General features: G+C 45.6%; 1 protein-coding gene across 2 annotated transcripts in view; it reads left to right on the top strand.

The window, feature by feature from the left end:
- Positions 1-18937, top strand: part of LOC115149323 (A disintegrin and metalloproteinase with thrombospondin motifs 6-like) — a 163718-nt gene that overhangs the window by 30789 nt on the left and 113992 nt on the right. For both annotated transcript variants that reach the window (XM_029692096.1, XM_029692097.1), the window contains exon 8: positions 4145-4188. In XM_029692096.1, the coding sequence (XP_029547956.1) occupies positions 4145-4188 (44 nt within the window). The remainder of the gene's footprint in view (positions 1-4144; positions 4189-18937) is intronic.

Genomic DNA, 18937 nt, shown 5'->3' on the forward strand with positions numbered 1-18937 from the left:
CAGGAGGTTAGGAAGTGCATCTCAGTTTCCACCTCATTTTGTGGGCAGTGTGCACATAGCCTGTCTTCTCTTGAGAGCCATGTCTGCCTACGGCGGCCTTTCTCAATAGCAAGGCTATGCTCACTGAGTCTGTACATAGTCAAAGCTTTCCTTAAGTTTGGGTCAGTCACAGTGGTCAGGTATTCTGCCACTGTGTACTCTCTGTTTAGGGCCAAATAGCATTCTAGTTTGTTCTGTTATTTTGTTAATTCTTTCCAATGTGTCAAGTAATGATCTTTTTGTTTTCTCATGATTTGGTTGGGTCTAATTGTGTTGCTGTCCTGGGGCTCTGTGGGGTGTGTTTGTGTTTGTGAACAGAGCCCCAGGACCAGCTTGCTTAGGGGACTCTTCTCCAGGTTCATCTCTCTGTAGGTGATGGCTTTGTTATGGAAGGTTTGGGAATCGCTTCCTTTTAGGTGGTTGTAGCATTGAACAGCTCTTTTCTGGATTTTGATAATTAGCAGGTATCGGCCTAATTCTGCTCTGCATGCATTATTTGGTCTTCTACGTTGTACACGGAGGATATTTTTGCAGAATTCTGCATGCAGAGTCTCAATTTGGTGTTTGTCCCATTTTGTGAATTCTTGGTTGGTGAGCAAACCCCACACCTCACAACCATAAAGGGCAATGGGTTCTATAACTGATTCAAGTATTTTTACCTATTTTTCTCTCTCTCTTTCTTTCCTTCTATCTATCATTCTATCTATCTATCTATCTATCTATCTATCTATCTATCTATCTATCTCTCTCTCTGTCTCTCTCATACAATAATGAGATGTTGTAGAGGGCCTATAATACAAGCACAGTCACTGAACGTCGCTGAACTCTGTAACCAGCGTGCAGCATGCCCTGTGCATACAACAAAACGCTTTAGTGAACGGCTAGCAGCTAGTGTTGGTTTAGCATCAGACACACGCTGGAGAGCTCTGTAGTAGCAGAAGGCTGAGGTGATGTAAGTTTAGCAGTACAGACCAGTTCTTCAATAAATACGGACACAACAGACGGCTGGAGACAGCACTGCATAAAACCCCTTCAGTAGCCTTCTGGCATCACAATCACAGCATAACTTCTAAGGCTCCCAACGACTGTCAGTAACATTAGAGAAGTTTGGCATGTTGAGCCTTACCTACTATCTACATTTTAGTCATTTAGCAGACACTCTTATCCAAAGCAGCTTACAGAAGACGTTTGCGTTAAGTGCCTTGTTAAAGGGCACATTGGCAGATTTTTCACGTAGGCTGATCGGGTTTTGAACCAGCAACCTTTCCCCTACCCCTCTCCTTCCCTCCTCCCCCTATCATCAGGGGTCATGTTACAGGTCAGCTCTTTGCCTCTTGGGTCTCTGGGTAATCTGGGTTAGAGATAATACCTAACCAAGACAATGAATGATTTTGATGAGGGTTGCCCTAGGCCATGCAGTTTATCATAGATCTCCATCTCCTTATTTCAGCTGTGTGTTTACTGTTTCTAACAGATATCTATGTGTTGCATTGGAGGCTCTGTCACTACTAAGTCAGTATTGAAGTGTATACAGATGTAGGATCTTGATTTGAGCCAGTTTGCCAAAGCAGGAAAATAATCCTGCTGCAACAGGAAATGTGAATTATTATGTGGATTAAAATTAATTTAAAAAAAATTGTAGGCGTTGATACATTTTTTGTTAGGAAAAATCAAGTCTGAGATTTTAAACTTTAGAAGCCTTTTTAAACCTTGAATACACTACAAGTTTGCATTTCCTGCTGGGCAGGAACATTTTCAGCAACACAAGAGTGATCAAATTAAGATCCTACATCTGTATGGCTTTTAACAGTATATGAATTGCGTACTGCACTCCCAAACTCAACTTCTGCCAGGCCGTCATTGTAAATAATAATTTCTTCTTCATTGAGTTGCCTGTTAAAATAAAGGTTCAATTAAAATTAAATTAAACTTCTAAGCGTGCAATGTGAGGTTGGTTCACCTTGCCGAGCGCAGACTGTGGTTACAGCGAGCACACAGCAAGCATGATGTCATAGTAGAAGTGTTCATGGCAGAGGTTGTCATGGCGTTGGTATCCTGTGGTTGCGGTCTGTTGTGGTCAGTCAGAAACATAAGGAAGAGACATTATCCTTGAGGTGGACGGTCTGTTCTGATAGCTCATCCTTCTAGGAATGATAGTGACCTATCCTGTCTGTATGTCTATTTCTGTCTCTCTATCTCCGCCTCTCTCTCTCTCTCTCTCTCTCTCTCTCTCTCTCTCAAATTCAAGCTGCTTCATTTGCATGAAAAACCAATTATTGCCAAAGCATGTCACAGTTGTTAACAAGGACGGACCAAGGCGCAGCGTGATTTGAATTCCACATCTTTATTCAAAGTGAAACTACCAAAAAACAAATAACCAACAACAAAAACGTGACCTCAGTGGTGCTACATGCACAGACACAAAACAATATCCCACAAAGCAGGTGGGAACAGGGACTCCTTAAGTATGATCCTCAATTAGAGACAACGAACATCAGCTGCCTCTAATTGGGAACCATACCAAGAGCATCAACATGACAAAGCAATAACGTGACAAAGCAATAATGTATACAATATACATTGTAATAAAATAATACATCTCTCTCTCTCTCTCACTCTCTCTCTCTCTCTTTCTCTCTCTCTTTCTATCCCTCCTATGTTCTTCTGATTCTCTTGTTCTGCCATTGTGGGCCCATCAAGAGGAGAGGAGACCTTCTCCCCAGACAGAGTTGTTACAGTCATTATCCTTGAGGAGGTTATGTATGGTACAGGTCCAGCTCATCCCTCTAGGCACTGTGCTATACATAGTGACCTCTCCTTCCCTCGCTGTTGTTGCTTTATTAGGTTCTGGGCTTGGTGGCCACGGTGTGTCTAGTTTGGAACGTGGCCCGTGGTGTTTGAGAAACCCAGGGGGAAATTAAAGGACATAAATCTAAATAAATAGATTTTGTAAATGAGGTGGAGTCTGTTTGTCCTGGAGACCATACCTCATGGGTTTGTAACCGGTCTACCAGGGTAGGGGGGTGGAGGGGAGACGGACCGAGGGGGGCAAAACAACATTTTATTTGCAGTGTCATTGGGTTTTTAGTAGATGAAAAGTTTAGGAATGACTGGATGACTCATGGTAAATGTATGATGTGTTGTTTAACGTTCAGGGGTTTGTCCTGCGTTGGATTGGATTAGTATTGTATCAGATAGACAGAGAAAGAGAGACAGACAGATAAATGGGAGGACGGAGGGACAGACAGACAGAGGGAGAGGGCCACAACAGGGACACAGCAGAGTCTTAATAGACTTCAAAGACTGTGTTGCTGCCTGCCTGCCTGCCTGCCTGCCTGCCTGCCTGCCTGCCTGCCTGCTGGTTGACATTTATAGAAGGACAAACCTTCATGATTTGACTAATCTGTTGCAGTACAAAAACTACGGTCAAATACTGCAGGTGGATGCCCGAGATGCCCCATTTCAACATCAGAGGTGCTTAGAGTAGAGTAGAATAAAATAGACTAGGATAGAGTAGAGTAGAGTAGAGTATAATAGACTAGGATAGAGTAGAATATAATAGACTAGGATAGAGTAGAGTAGAATATAATAGACTAGGATAGAGTAGAATATAGACTAGGATAGAGTAGAGTAGAGTATAATAGACTAGGATAGAGTAGAGTATAATAGACTAGGATAGAGTAGAGTAGAGTATAATAGACTAGGATAGAGTAGAGTAAAATAGACTAGGATAGAGTAGAGTAAAATAGACTAGGATAGAGTAGAGTAAAATAGACTAGGATAGAGTAGAGTAGAGTAAAATAGACTAGGATAGAGTAGAGTAGAGTATAATAGACTAGGATAGAGTAGAGTAGAGTATAATAGACTAGGATAGAGTAGAGTAGAATATAATAGACTAGGATAGAGTAGAGTAAAATATAATAGACTAGGATAGAGTAGAGTAGAGTAAAATAGACTAGGATAGAGTAGAGTAAAATAGACTAGGATAGAGTAGAGTAAAATAGACTAGGATAGAGTAGAGTAAAATAGACTAGGATAGAACTAGAGAGAGCCTGACAGAAGAATCATGTCTCATGTTTTTTTCTCTCTTCTTTTTCTCCCTCAGGTACGACATCTGCACTTACAAGAACAAACCCTGTGGGACTCTAGGTGAGTGGCAATGCTCTCTGCTCTCTGCTCTCTCCTCTCTGCTCTCTGCTCTCTGTTCTCTGCTCTCTGCTCTCTCCTCTCTGCTCTCTGCTCTCTGTTCTGTTCTTTTCTCTGCTCTCTGCTCTATGCTCTCTGTTCTGTTCTTTTCTCTGCTCTCTGCTCTCTGTTCTCTGCTCTCTGCTCTATGCTCTCTGCTCTGTTCTTTTCTCTGCTCTCTGCTCTCTGTTCTCTGCTCTCTGCTCTATGCTCTCTGCTCTCTGTTCTCTGCTCTCTGCTCTATGCTCTCTGCTCTCTGCTCTCTGTTCTCTACTCTCTGTTATCTGTTCTCTGCTCTATGCTCTATGCTCTCTGTTCTCTGCTCTCTGATCTATGCTCTCTGTTCTCGGTTCTCTGTTCTCTGTTCTCTACTCTCTGTTATCTGTTCTCTGCTCTATGCTCTATGCTCTCGGTTCTCTGTTCTCTGCTCTATGCTCTCTGAGCTCTGTTCTCTGCTTCCTGTTCTCTGTTCTCTGCTCTCGGTTCTCTGTTCTCTGCTCTCTGTTCTGTTATTTTCTCTGTTCTCTGCTCTCAGTTCTCTGCTCTCTGTTCTGTTATTTTCTCTGCTCTCTGTTCTCTGCTCCATGCTCTCTGTTCTCTGCTCTATGCTCTCTGTTCTCTGCTCTATGCTCTCTGTTCTCTGCTCTATGCCCTCTGCTCTATGCTCTATGCTCTCTGCTCTCTGTTCTCTGTTCTCTGTTCTCTGTTCTCTGTTCTCTGTACTCTGCTCTCTGCTCTCTGTTCTCTGTTCTCTGTACTCTACTCTCTGTTTTCTGCTCTATGCTCTCTGTTCTCTGCTCTCTGTTCTCTGTTCTCTGTTCTCTACTCTCTGTTCTCTGCTCTCTGCTCTCTGTTTTCTGTTCTCTGCTCTCTGTTCTCTACTTTCTGTTATCTGTTCTCTGCTCTATGCTCTCTGCTCTCTGCTCACTACTCTATGCTCTCTGTTCTCTGCTCTCTGTTCTCTGTTCTCTGTTCTGTTATTTTCTCTGCTCTCTGCTCTCTGTTTTCTGTTCTCTGCTCTTTGTTCTCTGCTCTCTGCTCTCTGCTCACTACTCTATGCTCTCTGTTCTCTGCTCTATGCTCTCTGCTCTATGCTCTCTGTTCTCTGCTCTCTGCTCTCTGCTCTCTACTCTATGCTCTCTGTTATCTGCTCTCTGCTCTATGCTCTCTGTTCTCAGCTCTCTGTTCTCTGCTCTCTGCTCTATGCTATATGTTCTCTGCTCTATGCTCTCTGCTCTATGCTCTCTGTTCTCTGCTCTCTGCTCTCTGCTCTCTACTCTATGCTCTCTGTTCTCTGCTCTCTGTTCTCTGCTCTCTGTTCTCTGCTCTCTGTTCTCTGCTCTATGCTCTTTGTTCTCTGCTCTCTGTTCTCTGCTCTCTGCTCTATGCTCTGTGCTCTCTGTTCTCTGCTCTCTGTTCTCTGCTCTCTGTTCTCTGTTCTCTGTGCTGTTATTTTCTCTGCTTTATGCTTTCTGTTCTCTGCTCTCTGCTCTCTGTTCTCTGCTCTCTACTCTCTGTTCTCTGCTCTATGCTCTCTGTTCTCTGCTCTATGTTCTCTGCTCTATGCTCTCTGCTCTATGCTCTCTGTTCTCTGCTCTCTGTTCTCTGCTCTCTGCTCTCTGTTCTCTACTCTCTGTTCTCTGCTCTCTGCTCTCTGTTCTCTGTTCTATGCTCTCTGCTCTCTGTTATATGCTCTCTGTTATCTGTTCTCTGTTCTCTGCTCTATGCTCTCTGCTCTATGCTCTCTGTTCTCTGCTCTCTGTTCTCTGCTCTCTGTTCTGTTATTTTCTCTGCTCTCTGCTCTCTGTTCTCTACTCTCTGTTCTCTGCTCTCTGCTCTCTGTTCTCTGTTCTCTGCTCTATGCTCTCTGCTCTCTGTTCTCTGCTCTCTGTTCTGTTATTTTCTCTGCTCTCTGCTCTCTGTTCTCTACTCTCTGTTCTCTGCTCTCTGCTCTCTGTTCTCTGTTCTCTGCTCTATGCTCTCTGTTCTCTGCTCTCTGCTCTCTGTTCTCTGTTCTCTGCTCTCTGCTCTCTGTTCTCTGCTCTCTACTCTCTGTTCTCTGCTCTATGCTCTCTGTTCTCTGCTCTATGTTCTCTGCTCTATGCTCTCTGCTCTATGCTCTCTGTTCTCTGCTCTCTGTTCTCTGCTCTATGCTCTCTGCTCTCTACTCTCTGTTCTCTGCTCTATGCTCTCTGTTCTCTGCTCTATGTTCTCTGCTCTCTGCTCTCTGTTCTCTGCTCTCTGTTCTGTTATTTTCTCTGCTCTCTGCTCTCTGTTCTCTACTCTCTGTTCTCTGTTCTCTGCTCTCTGTTCTCTGTTCTCTGCTCTATGCTCTCTGCTCTCTGTTATATGCTCTCTGTTATCGGTTCTCTGCTCTATGCTCTCTGCTCTATGCTCTCTGTTCTCTGCTCTCTGTTCTCTGCTCTCTGTTCTGTTATTTTCTCTGCTCTCTGCTCTCTGTTCTCTACTCTCTGTTCTCTGCTCTCTGCTCTCTGTTCTCTGCTCTATGCTCTCTGTTCTCTGTTCTCTGCTCTCTGTTCTCTGCTCTCTGCTCTCTGTTCTCTGTTCTCTGTTCTCTGTTCTCTGTTCTGTTCTCTGCTCTCTGCTCTCTGTTCTCTACTCTCTGTTCTCTGCTCTCTGCTCTCTGTTCTCTGTTCTCTGCTCTATGCTCTCTGCTCTCTGTTCTCTGCTCTCTGTTCTGTTATTTTCTCTGCTCTCTGCTCTCTGTTCTCTACTCTCTGTTCTCTGCTCTCTGCTCTCTGTTCTCTGTTCTCTGCTCTATGCTCTCTGTTCTCTGCTCTCTGCTCTCTGTTCTCTGTTCTCTGCTCTCTGCTCTCTGTTCTCTGCTCTCTACTCTCTGTTCTCTGCTCTATGCTCTCTGTTCTCTGCTCTATGTTCTCTGCTCTATGCTCTCTGCTCTATGCTCTCTGTTCTCTGCTCTCTGTTCTCTGCTCTATGCTCTCTGCTCTCTACTCTCTGTTCTCTGCTCTATGCTCTCTGTTCTCTGCTCTATGTTCTCTGCTCTCTGCTCTCTGTTCTCTGCTCTCTGTTCTGTTATTTTCTCTGCTCTCTGCTCTCTGTTCTCTACTCTCTGTTCTCTGTTCTCTGCTCTCTGTTCTCTGTTCTCTGCTCTATGCTCTCTGCTCTCTGTTATATGCTCTCTGTTATCTGTTCTCTGCTCTATGCTCTCTGCTCTATGCTCTCTGTTCTCTGCTCTCTGTTCTCTGCTCTCTGTTCTGTTATTTTCTCTGCTCTCTGCTCTCTGTTCTCTACTCTCTGTTCTCTGCTCTCTGCTCTCTGTTCTCTGCTCTATGCTCTCTGTTCTCTGTTCTCTGCTCTCTGTTCTCTGCTCTCTGCTCTCTGTTCTCTGTTCTCTGTTCTCTGTTCTCTGTTCTGTTCTCTGCTCTCTGCTCTCTGTTCTCTACTCTCTGTTATCTGCTTTCTGCTCTCTGTTCTCTGCTCTCTGTTATCTGCTCTCTGTTCTCTACTCTCTGTTATCTGCTCTCTGCTCTCTGTTCTCTGCTCTCTGTTATCTGCTCTCTGTTCTCTGCTCTCTGTTCTCTGTTCTGTTCTCTGCTCTCTGCTCTCTGTTCTCTGTTCTCTGCTCTCTGTTATCTGCTCTCTGCTCTCTGTTCTCTACTCTCTGTTCTCTGCTCTCTGTTCTCTGCTCTCTGTTCTCTGTTCTCTGTTCTGTTATTTTTTCTGCTCTCTGTTCTCTGCTTTCTGTTCTCTACTCTCTGTTATCTGCTCTCTGCTCTATGCTCTCTCTTCTGTTCTCTGCTCTATGCTCTCTGTTTTCTGTTCTCTGCTCTCTGTTCTGTGTTATCTGCTCTCTGCTCTCTGCTCTCTGCTCTATGCTCTCTGTTCTCTGCTCTATGCTCTCTGTTCTCTGCTTTCTGCTCTCGGTTCTCTGTTCTCTGTTTTCTGCTCTCTGCTCTCTGCTCTCTGTTCTCTGCTCTCTGTTCTCTGCTCTCTGCTCTCTGCTCTCTGTTCTCTGCTCTCTGTTCTCTGTTCTCTGTTCTGTTCTCTGCTCTCTGTTCTCTACTCTCTGTTATCTGCTCTCTGCTCTCTGCTCTCTGTTATCTGCTCTCTGTTCTCTGCTCTCTGTTCTCTGCTTTCTGTTCTCTACTCTCTGTTATCTGCTCTCTGCTCTATGCTCTCTGTTCTCTGCTCTCTGTTCTCTGCTTTCTGTTCTCTACTCTCTGTTATCTGCTCTCTGCTCTATGCTCTCTGCTCTCTGCTCTATGCTCTCTGTTCTCTGCTCTATGCTCTCTGTTCTCTGCTTTCTGCTCTCGGTTCTCTGTTCTCTGTTTTCTGCTCTCTGCTCTCTGTTCTCTGCTCTCTGTTCTCTGCTCTATGTTCTCTGTTCTCTGCTCTATGCTCCATGCTCTCTGTTCTCTGCTCTCTGTTCTCTGCTCTCTGCTCTCTGTTCTCTGTTCTCTGTTCTGTTCGCTGCTCTCTGTTCTCTGTTCTCTACTCTCTGTTATCTGCTCTCTGCTCTCTGCTCTCTGCTCTCTGTTCTCTGCTCTCTGCTCTCTGTTATCTGCTCTCTGCTCTATGCTCTCTGTTCTCTGCTCTCTGTTCTCTGCTTTCTGTTCTCTACTCTCTGCTCTCTGCTCTCTGCTCTCTGTTTTCTGTTCTCTGCTCTCTGCTCTTTGTTATCTGCTCTCTGCTCTCTGCTCTATGCTCTATGCTCTCTGTTTTCTGTTCTCTGCTCTCTGTTCTCTGTTATCTGCTCTATGCTCTCTGCTCTCTGCTCTATGCTCTATGCTCTCTCTTCTGTTCTCTGCTCTATGCTCTCTGTTTTCTGTTCTCTGTTATCTGCTCTATGCTCTCTGCTCTCTGCTCTCTGCTCTATGCTCTATGCTCTCTCTTCTGTTCTCTGAACAATGCTCTCTGTTTTCTGTTCTCTGCTCTCTGTTCTCTGTTATCTGCTCTATGCTCTCTGCTCTCTGCTCTCTGCTCTATGCTCTATGCTCTCTCTTCTGTTCTCTGCTCTATGCTCTCTGTTCTCTGTTCTCTGCTCTATGCTCTCTGTTCTCTGTTCTGTTATTTTCTCTGCTCTCTGCTCTCTGCTCTCTGTTCTCTGCTCTCTGTTCTCTGCTCTATGCTCTCTGTTCTCTGCTCTCGGTTCTCTGTTCTCTGTTTTCTGTTCTCTGCTCTCTGCTCTCTGTTCTCTGCTCTATGCTCTCTGTTCTCTGCTCTCTGTTCTCTGTTCTCTGCTCTATGCTCTCTGTTCTCTGCTTTCTGTTCTCTACTCTCTGTTATCTGCTCTCTGTTCTCTGCTCTCTTTTCTCTGCTCTGTGCTCTCTGTTCTCTGTTCTCTGCTCTCTGTTCTCTGCTCTCTGCTCTCTGTTCTCTGTTCTCTACTCTCTGTTATCTGCTCTCTATTCTCTATGCTCTGTGCTCTCTGTTCTCTGCTCTCTGTTCTCTGCTCTCTGTTCTCTGTTCTCTGCTCTATGCTCTTTGTTCTCTGTTCTCTGCTCTCTGCTCTCTGTTCTCTGCTCTCTACTCTCTGTTCTCTGCTCTATGCTCTCTGTTCTCTGCTCTATGTTCTCTGCTCTATGCTCTCTGCTCTATGCTCTCTGTTCTCTGCTCTCTGTTCTCTGCTCTCTGTTCTGTTATATTCTCTGCTCTCTGCTCTCTGTTCTCTACTCTCTGTTCTCTGCTCTCTGCTCTCTGTTCTCTGTTCTCTGCTCTATGCTCTCTGCTCTCTGTTATATGCTCTCTGTTATCTGTTCTCTGTTCTCTGCTCTATGCTCTATGCTCTATGCTCTCTGTTCTCTACTCTCTGTTATCTGCTTTCTGCTCTATGCTCTGTGCTCTCTGTTCTCTGCTCTCTGTTCTCTGTTCTCTGTTCTGTTATTTTCTCTGCTTTATGCTTTCTGTTCTCTGCTCTCTGTTCTCTGCTCTGTGCTCTCTGTTCTCTGTTCTCTGTTCTCTGTTCTGTTCTCTGCTCTCTGATCTCTGTTCTATACTCTCTGTTATCTGCTCTCTGCTCTCTGCTCTCTGCTCTCTGCTCTCTGTTATCTGCTCTCTGTTCTCTGCTCTCTGTTCTCTGCTTTCTGTTCTCTACTCTCTGTTATCTGCTCTCTGCTCTATGCTCTCTGTTCTCTGCTCTCTGTTCTCTGCTCTCTGTTCTCTGCTCTATGCTCTCTTTTCTCTGTTCTCTGTTCTGTTATTTTTTCTGCTTTATGCTCTTTGTTATCTGCTCTCTGCTCTATGCTCTATGCTCTCTCTTCTGCTCTCTGCTCTATGCTCTCTGCTCTCTGCTCTATGCTCTCTGTTCTCTGCTCTATGCTCTCTGTTCTCTGCTTTCTGCTCTCGGTTCTCTGTTCTCTGTTTTCTGTTCTCTGTTCTCTGCTCTCTGTTCTCTGCTCTCTGCTCTCTGTTCTCTGCTCTCTGCTCTCTGTTCTCTGTTCTGTTATTTTCTCTGCTCTCTGCTCTCTGTTCTCTGTTCTCTGTTCTCTGTTCTGTTCTCTGCTCTCTGCTCTCTGTTCTCTGCTCTATGCTCTCTGTTCTCTGTTCTCTGCTCTATGCTCCATGCTCTCTGTTCTCTGCTCTCTGTTCTCTGCTCTCTGCTCTCTGTTCTCTGTTCTCTGTTCTGCTCTCTGCTCTCTGTTCTCTGTTCTCTACTCTCTGTTATCTGCTCTCTGCTCTCTGCTCTCTGCTCTCTGTTCTCTGCTCTCTGTTATCTGCTCTCTGCTCTATGCTCTCTGTTCTCTGCTCTCTGTTCTCTGCTTTCTGTTCTCTACTCTCTGTTATCTGCTCTCTGCTCTATGCTTTCTGCTCTCGGTTCTCTGTTCTCTGTTTTCTGTTCTCTGCTCTCTGTTCTCTGTTCTGTGCTCTCTGTTCTCTGTTCTCTGCTCTCTGTTCTCTGTTCTCTGCTCTCTGCTCTCTGTTCTCTGCTCTATGCTCTCTGTTCTCTGCTCTCTGTTCTCTGCTTTCTGTTCTCTACTCTCTGCTCTCTGCTCTCTGTTCTCTGTTCTCTGTTCTGTTATTTTCTCTGCTCTCTGTTCTCTGTTCTCTGCTCTCTGTTCTCTGCTCTCTACTCTCTGTTCTCTGTTCTCTGTTCTCTGCTCTCTACTCTCTGTTCTCTGTTCTCTGTTCTCTGTTCTCTGCTCTCTACTCTCTGTTCTCTGTTCTCTGTTCTCTGCTCTCTGCTCTCTGTTCTCTGCTCTCTGTTCTCTGCTCTATGCTCTATGCTCTCTGCTCTATGCTCTCTGCTCTCTGCTCTCTGTTCTCTGCTCTCTGTTCTCTGCTCTCTGTTCTCTGCTCTCTGTTCTCTGCTCTATGCTCTATGCTCTCTGCTCTATGCTCTCTGCTCTCTGCTCTCTGCTCTCTACTCTATGCTCTCTGTTCTCTGCTCTCTGTTCTCTGCTCTCTGTTCTCTGCTCTCTGTTCTCTGCTCTATGCTCTTTGTTCTCTGCTCTCTGTTCTCTGCTCTCTGCTCTATGCTCTGTGCTCTCTGTTCTCTGCTCTCTGTTCTCTGCTCTCTGTTCTCTGTTCTCTGTGCTGTTATTTTCTCTGCTTTATGCTTTCTGTTCTCTGCTCTCTGCTCTCTGTTCTCTGCTCTCTACTCTCTGTTCTCTGCTCTATGCTCTCTGTTCTCTGCTCTATGTTCTCTGCTCTATGCTCTCTGCTCTATGCTCTCTGTTCTCTGCTCTCTGTTCTCTGCTCTCTGCTCTCTGTTCTCTACTCTCTGTTCTCTGCTCTCTGCTCTCTGTTCTCTGTTCTCTGCTCTATGCTCTCTGCTCTCTGCTCTATGCTCTCTGTTCTCTGCTCTATGTTCTCTGCTCTATGCTCTCTGCTCTATGCTCTCTGTTCTCTGCTCTCTGTTCTCTGCTCTCTGTTCTGTTATATTCTCTGCTCTCTGCTCTCTGTTCTCTACTCTCTGTTCTCTGCTCTCTGCTCTCTGTTCTCTGTTCTCTGCTCTATGCTCTCTGCTCTCTGTTATATGCTCTCTGTTATCTGTTCTCTGTTCTCTGCTCTATGCTCTATGCTCTATGCTCTCTGTTCTCTACTCTCTGTTATCTGCTTTCTGCTCTATGCTCTGTGCTCTCTTTTCTCTGCTCTCTGTTCTCTGTTCTCTGTTCTGTTATTTTCTCTGCTTTATGCTTTCTGTTCTCTGCTCTCTGTTCTCTGCTCTGTGCTCTCTGTTCTCTGTTCTCTGTTCTCTGTTCTGTTCTCTGCTCTCTGATCTCTGTTCTATACTCTCTGTTATCTGCTCTCTGCTCTCTGCTCTCTGCTCTCTGCTCTCTGTTATCTGCTCTCTGTTCTCTGCTCTCTGTTCTCTGCTTTCTGTTCTCTACTCTCTGTTATCTGCTCTCTGCTCTATGCTCTCTGTTCTCTGCTCTCTGTTCTCTGCTCTCTGTTCTCTGCTCTATGCTCTCTTTTCTCTGTTCTCTGTTCTGTTATTTTTTCTGCTTTATGCTCTTTGTTATCTGCTCTCTGCTCTATGCTCTCTCTTCTGCTCTCTGCTCTATGCTCTCTGCTCTCTGCTCTATGCTCTCTGTTCTCTGCTCTATGCTCTCTGTTCTCTGCTTTCTGCTCTCGGTTCTCTGTTCTCTGTTTTCTGTTCTCTGTTCTCTGCTCTCTGTTCTCTGCTCTCTGCTCTCTGTTCTCTGCTCTCTGCTCTCTGTTCTCTGTTCTGTTATTTTCTCTGCTCTCTGCTCTCTGTTCTCTGTTCTCTGTTCTCTGTTCTGTTCTCTGCTCTCTGCTCTCTGTTCTCTGCTCTATGCTCTCTGTTCTCTGTTCTCTGCTCTATGCTCCATGCTCTCTGTTCTCTGCTCTCTGTTCTCTGCTCTCTGCTCTCTGTTCTCTGTTCTCTGTTCTGTTCTCTGCTCTCTGTTCTCTGTTCTCTACTCTCTGTTATCTGCTCTCTGCTCTCTGCTCTCTGCTCTCTGTTCTCTGCTCTCTGTTATCTGCTCTCTGCTCTATGCTCTCTGTTCTCTGCTCTCTGTTCTCTGCTTTCTGTTCTCTACTCTCTGTTATCTGCTCTCTGCTCTATGCTTTCTGCTCTCGGTTCTCTGTTCTCTGTTTTCTGTTCTCTGCTCTCTGTTCTCTGTTCTGTGCTCTCTGTTCTCTGTTCTCTGCTCTCTGTTCTCTGTTCTCTGCTCTCTGCTCTCTGTTCTCTGCTCTATGCTCTCTGTTCTCTGCTCTCTGTTCTCTGCTTTCTGTTCTCTACTCTCTGCTCTCTGCTCTCTGTTCTCTGTTCTCTGTTCTGTTATTTTCTCTGCTCTCTGTTCTCTGTTCTCTGCTCTCTGTTCTCTGCTCTCTACTCTCTGTTCTCTGTTCTCTGTTCTCTGCTCTCTACTCTCTGTTCTCTGTTCTCTGTTCTCTGTTCTCTGCTCTCTACTCTCTGTTCTCTGTTCTCTGTTCTCTGCTCTCTGCTCTCTGTTCTCTGTTTTCTGTTCTGTTATTTTCTCTGCTCTCTGTTCTCTGTTCTCTGCTCTATGCTCTCTGCTCTATGCTCTCTGTTCTCTGCTCTCTGCTCTCTGCTCTCTACTCTATGCTCTCTGTTCTCTGCTCTCTGTTCTCTGCTCTCTGTTCTCTGCTCTCTGTTCTCTGCTCTATGCTCTTTGTTCTCTGCTCTCTGTTCTCTGCTCTCTGCTCTATGCTCTGTGCTCTCTGTTCTCTGCTCTCTGTTCTCTGCTCTCTGTTCTCTGTTCTCTGTGCTGTTATTTTCTCTGCTTTATGCTTTCTGTTCTCTGCTCTCTGCTCTCTGTTCTCTGCTCTCTACTCTCTGTTCTCTGCTCTATGCTCTCTGTTCTCTGCTCTATGTTCTCTGCTCTATGTTCTCTGCTCTATGCTCTCTGCTCTATGCTCTCTGTTCTCTGCTCTCTGTTCTCTGCTCTCTGCTCTCTGTTCTCTACTCTCTGTTCTCTGCTCTCTGCTCTCTGTTCTCTGTTCTCTGCTCTATGCTCTCTGCTCTCTGTTATATGCTCTCTGTTATCTGTTCTCTGTTCTCTGCTCTATGCTCTCTGCTCTATGCTCTCTGTTCTCTGCTCTCTGTTCTCTGCTCTCTGTTCTGTTATTTTCTCTGCTCTCTGCTCTCTGTTCTCTACTCTCTGTTCTCTGCTCTCTGCTCTCTGTTCTCTGTTCTCTGCTCTATGCTCTCTGCTCTCTGTTCTCTGCTCTCTGTTCTGTTATTTTCTCTGCTCTCTGCTCTCTGTTCTCTACTCTCTGTTCTCTGCTCTCTACTCTCTGTTCTCTGCTCTATGCTCTCTGTTCTCTGTTCTCTGTTCTGTGCTCTCTGTTCTCTGTTCTCTGCTCTCTGTTCTCTGTTCTCTGCTCTCTGCTCTCTGTTCTCTGCTCTATGCTCTCTGTTCTCTGCTCTCTGTTCTCTGCTTTCTGTTCTCTACTCTCTGCTCTCTGCTCTCTGTTCTCTGTTCTCTGTTCTGTTATTTTATCTGCTCTCTGTTCTCTGTTCTCTGCTCTCTGTTCTCTGCTCTCTACTCTCTGTTCTCTGTTCTCTGTTCTCTGCTCTCTACTCTCTGTTCTCTGTTCTCTGTTCTCTGTTCTCTGCTCTCTACTCTCTGTTCTCTGTTCTCTGTTCTCTGCTCTCTGCTCTCTGTTCTCTGTTTTCTGTTCTGTTATTTTCTCTGCTCTCTGTTCTCTGTTCTCTGCTCTCTGTTCTCTGCTCTCTACTCTCTGTTCTCTGTTCTCTGTTCTCTGCTCTCTACTCTCTGTTCTCTGTTCTCTGTTCTCTGCTCTCTGTTCTCTGTTCTCTGTTCTCTGCTCTCTACTCTCTGTTCTCCGCTCTCTGTTCTCTGCTCTCTACTCTCTGTTCTCTGCTCTCTACTCTCTACTCTCTGTTCTCTGTTCTCTGTTCTCTGTTCTCTGCTCTCTACTCTCTGTTCTCTGTTCTCTGTTCTCTGCTCTCTACTCTCTGTTCTCTGTTCTCTGTTCTCTGTTCTCTGCTCTCTACTCTCTGTTATCTGCTCTCTGCTCTCTGCTCTCTCTTCTGTGCTCTCTGCTCTATGCTCTCTGTTCTCTGTTCTCTGCTCTATGCTCTCTGTTCTCTACTCTCTGTTATCTGCTCTCTGTTCTCTGTTCTCTGCTCTATGCTCTCTGTTCTCTACTCTCTGTTATCTGCTCTCTGTTCTCTGCTCTCTGTTCTCTGCTCTCTGTTCTCTACTCTCTGTTCTCTGCTCTACGCTCTCTGCTCTATGCTCTCTGTTCTGTTATTTTCTCTGCTCTCTGCTCTCTGCTCTCTGCTCTCTGTTCTCTGTTCTCTGTTCTGTTATTTTCTCTGCTCTCTGCTCTCTGTTCTCTACTCTCTGTTCTCTGCTCTCTGCTCTCTGTTCTCTGTTCTCTGCTCTATGCTCTCTGCTCTCTGTTATATGCTCTCTGTTATCTGTTCTCTGTTCTCTGCTCTATGCTCTATGCTCTATGCTCTCTGTTCTCTACTCTCTGTTATCTGCTTTCTGCTCTATGCTCTGTGGTCTCTGTTCTCTGCTCTCTGTTCTCTGTTCTCTGTTCTGTTATTTTCTCTGCTTTATGCTTTCTGTTCTCTGCTCTCTGTTCTCTGCTCTCTGCTCTCTGTTCTCTGTTCTCTGTTCTCTGTTCTCTGTTCTGTTCTCTGCTCTCTGATCTCTGTTCTATACTCTCTGTTATCTGCTCTCTGCTCTCTGCTCTCTGCTCTCTGTTCTCTGCTCTCTGCTCTCTGTTATCTGCTCTCTGTTCTCTGCTCTCTGTTCTCTGCTTTCTGTTCTCTACTCTCTGTTATCTGCTCTCTGCTCTATGCTCTCTGTTCTCTGCTCTCTGTTCTCTGCTCTCTGTTCTCTGCTCTATGCTCTCTTTTCTCTGTTCTCTGTTCTGTTATTTTTTCTGCTTTATGCTCTTTGTTATCTGCTCTATGCTCTATGCTCTATGCTCTCTCTTCTGTTTTCTGCTCTATGCTCTCTGTTTTCTGTTCTCTGCTCTCTGTTCTCTGTTATCTGCTCTCTGCTCTATGCTCTCTGCTCTCTGCTCTCTGTTATCTGCTCTCTGCTCTATGCTCTCTGTTCTCTGCTCTCTGTTCTCTGCTCTCTGTTCTCTGCTCTATGCTCTCTTTTCTCTGTTCTCTGTTCTGTTATTTTTTCTGCTTTATGCTCTTTGTTATCTGCTCTATGCTCTATGCTCTATGCTCTCTCTTCTGTTTTCTGCTCTATGCTCTCTGTTTTCTGTTCTCTGCTCTCTGTTCTCTGTTATCTGCTCTCTGCTCTATGCTCTCTGCTCTCTGCTCTATGCTCTCTGTTCTCTGCTCTATGCTCTCTGTTCTCTGCTTTCTGCTCTCGGTTCTCTGTTCTCTGTTTTCTGTTCTCTGTTCTCTGCTCTCTGTTCTCTGCTCTCTGCTCTCTGTTCTCTGCTCTCTGCTCTCTGTTCTCTGTTCTGTTATTTTCTCTGCTCTCTGCTGTCTGCTCTCTGTTCTCTGTTCTCTGTTCTCTGTTCTGTTCTCTGCTCTCTGCTCTCTGTTCTCTGCTCTATGCTCTCTGTTCTCTGTTCTCTGCTCTATGCTCTCTGTTCTCTGTTCTCTACTCTCTGTTATCTGCTCTCTGCTCTCTGCTCTCTGCTCTCTGTTCTCTGCTCTCTGTTATCTGCTCTCTGCTCTATGCTCTCTGTTCTCTGCTCTCTGTTCTCTGCTTTCTGTTCTCTACTCTCTGTTATCTGCTCTCTGCTCTATGCTTTCTGCTCTCGGTTCTCTGTTCTCTGTTTTCTGTTCTCTGCTCTCTGTTCTCTGTTCTGTGCTCTCCTTTCTCTGTTCTCTGCTCTCTGCTCTCTGTTCTCTGCTCTCTGCTCTCTGTTCTCTGCTCTATGCTCTCTGTTCTCTGCTCTCTGTTCTCTGCTTTCTGTTCTCTACTCTCTGCTCTCTGCTCTCTGTTCTCTGTTCTCTGTTCTGTTATTTTCTCTGCTCTCTGTTCTCTGTTCTCTGCTCTCTGTTCTCTGCTCTCTACTCTCTGTTCTCTGTTCTCTGCTCTCTACTCTCTGTTCTCTGTTCTCTGTTCTCTGTTCTCTGCTCTCTACTCTCTGTTCTCTGTTCTCTGTTCTCTGCTCTCTGCTCTCTGTTCTCTGTTTTCTGTTCTGTTATTTTCTCTGCTCTCTGTTCTCTGTTCTCTGCTCTCTGTTCTCTGCTCTCTACTCTCTGTTCTCTGTTCTCTGTTCTCTGCTCTCTACTCTCTGTTCTCTGTTCTCTGTTCTCTGTTCTCTGCTCTCTGTTCTCTGTTCTCTGTTCTCTGCTCTCTACTCTCTGTTCTCTGTTCTCTGTTCTCTGTTCTCTGCTCTCTACTCTCTGTTCTCTGCTCTCTGTTCTCTGCTCTCTACTCTCTGTTCTCTGTTCTCTGTTCTCTGTTCTCTGTTCTCTGCTCTCTACTCTCTGTTCTCTGTTCTCTGTTCTCTGCTCTCTACTCTCTGTTATCTGCTCTCTGCTCTCTGCTCTCTCTTCTGTGCTCTCTGCTCTATGCTCTCTGTTCTCTGTTCTCTGCTCTATGCTCTCTGTTCTCTACTCTCTGTTATCTGCTCTCTGTTCTCTGTTCTCTGCTCTATGCTCTCTGTTCTCTACTCTCTGTTATCTGCTCTCTGTTCTCTGCTCTCTGTTCTCTGCTCTCTGTTCTCTACTCTCTGTTCTCTGCTCTATGCTCTCTGCTCTATGCTCTCTGTTCTGTTATTTTCTCTGCTCTCTGCTCTCTGCTCTCTGCTCTCTGTTCTCTGTTCTGTTATTTTCTCTGCTCTCTGCTCTCTGCTCTCTGATCTATGCTCTCTGCTCTCTGTTCTGTGGCCTGGAGGCAAGGAAAGACAGGTCAGAGAGACCAGGTGGCGACCCCTGTTGTCGGGCCGGGTACAGACGGGGTTAGGTCCATGCAGGGCAGGGCACAGGCGTGGTAACCTCCAAGTGCACTTGACTGTGTCCTTCTACCAATATAGCTCAAATAATGTGGATATTTATAAGTTCATATGGCATGTTTTTCTCCTGCTACAGTACTTTAAGGACACTGGTTTCCAGTCATTTTTGCCAGGGGTTTGGTTTGACATGTTGTGTCTCCACTGTGACAGGAACTGTGACAAACTTAAACTTACAAACTTGTTAAACTTCTGTAACCAAGCTCCGAAAGGCAAGGGGGAGAAAAACAGAAAGATAGAGGGACAGATAGAAAGTGAAGGATGAAATTCAGAGGGAACATAAGATAACAAGAGAGAGAGAAAGACAGCGTTGTGGTGGAGAAAGGACGGCAGGGAGAGTCAGCATCTCCCCTCCTCTTTGCCTCCTCCCTCTGATGGTGTAGAGACCCTGCAGGCTCCACAGTATATCTTGGAGGTAATATTGGGACTCTGGGGGGGTTTGACAGATTGACCGCATTCGTCACATTCCCCCCGTCGCTTTAATTGCACCAGCATCTGCTTGGCTTCCTCGCTCTCTCTCACTCCCTTCTCCTTCTCTCCTCCACCCCCTCTCCCTTTCCTCTGTTTCTCCTCTCCTCCTCCTTCTTCTCTCCCTCTCCATTTGTCCTCCCTTTTCAACACCCTCCTCTTCTCTTCCTTTCCTCCATTCCGTCCCTCTCAACCCTTCTCCCCCTCTCCTCTACTCATCTCCTTCCCTCCTCACCCTATCATTAGGGGTCATGCTACAGGTCAGCTCTTTTCCCCTTGGGTCTCTGGGTAATCTGAGTTGGAGATAATACCTAACCCACCCCACTTCTGAGTGTTATGTGAAACCCTTCCCAGTAGCCTGTAG

The sequence above is a fragment of the Salmo trutta genome, chromosome 15 (assembly GCF_901001165.1).
Source record: "Salmo trutta chromosome 15, fSalTru1.1, whole genome shotgun sequence".
In the NCBI taxonomy this organism is placed as follows: Eukaryota; Metazoa; Chordata; class Actinopteri; order Salmoniformes; family Salmonidae; genus Salmo; species Salmo trutta.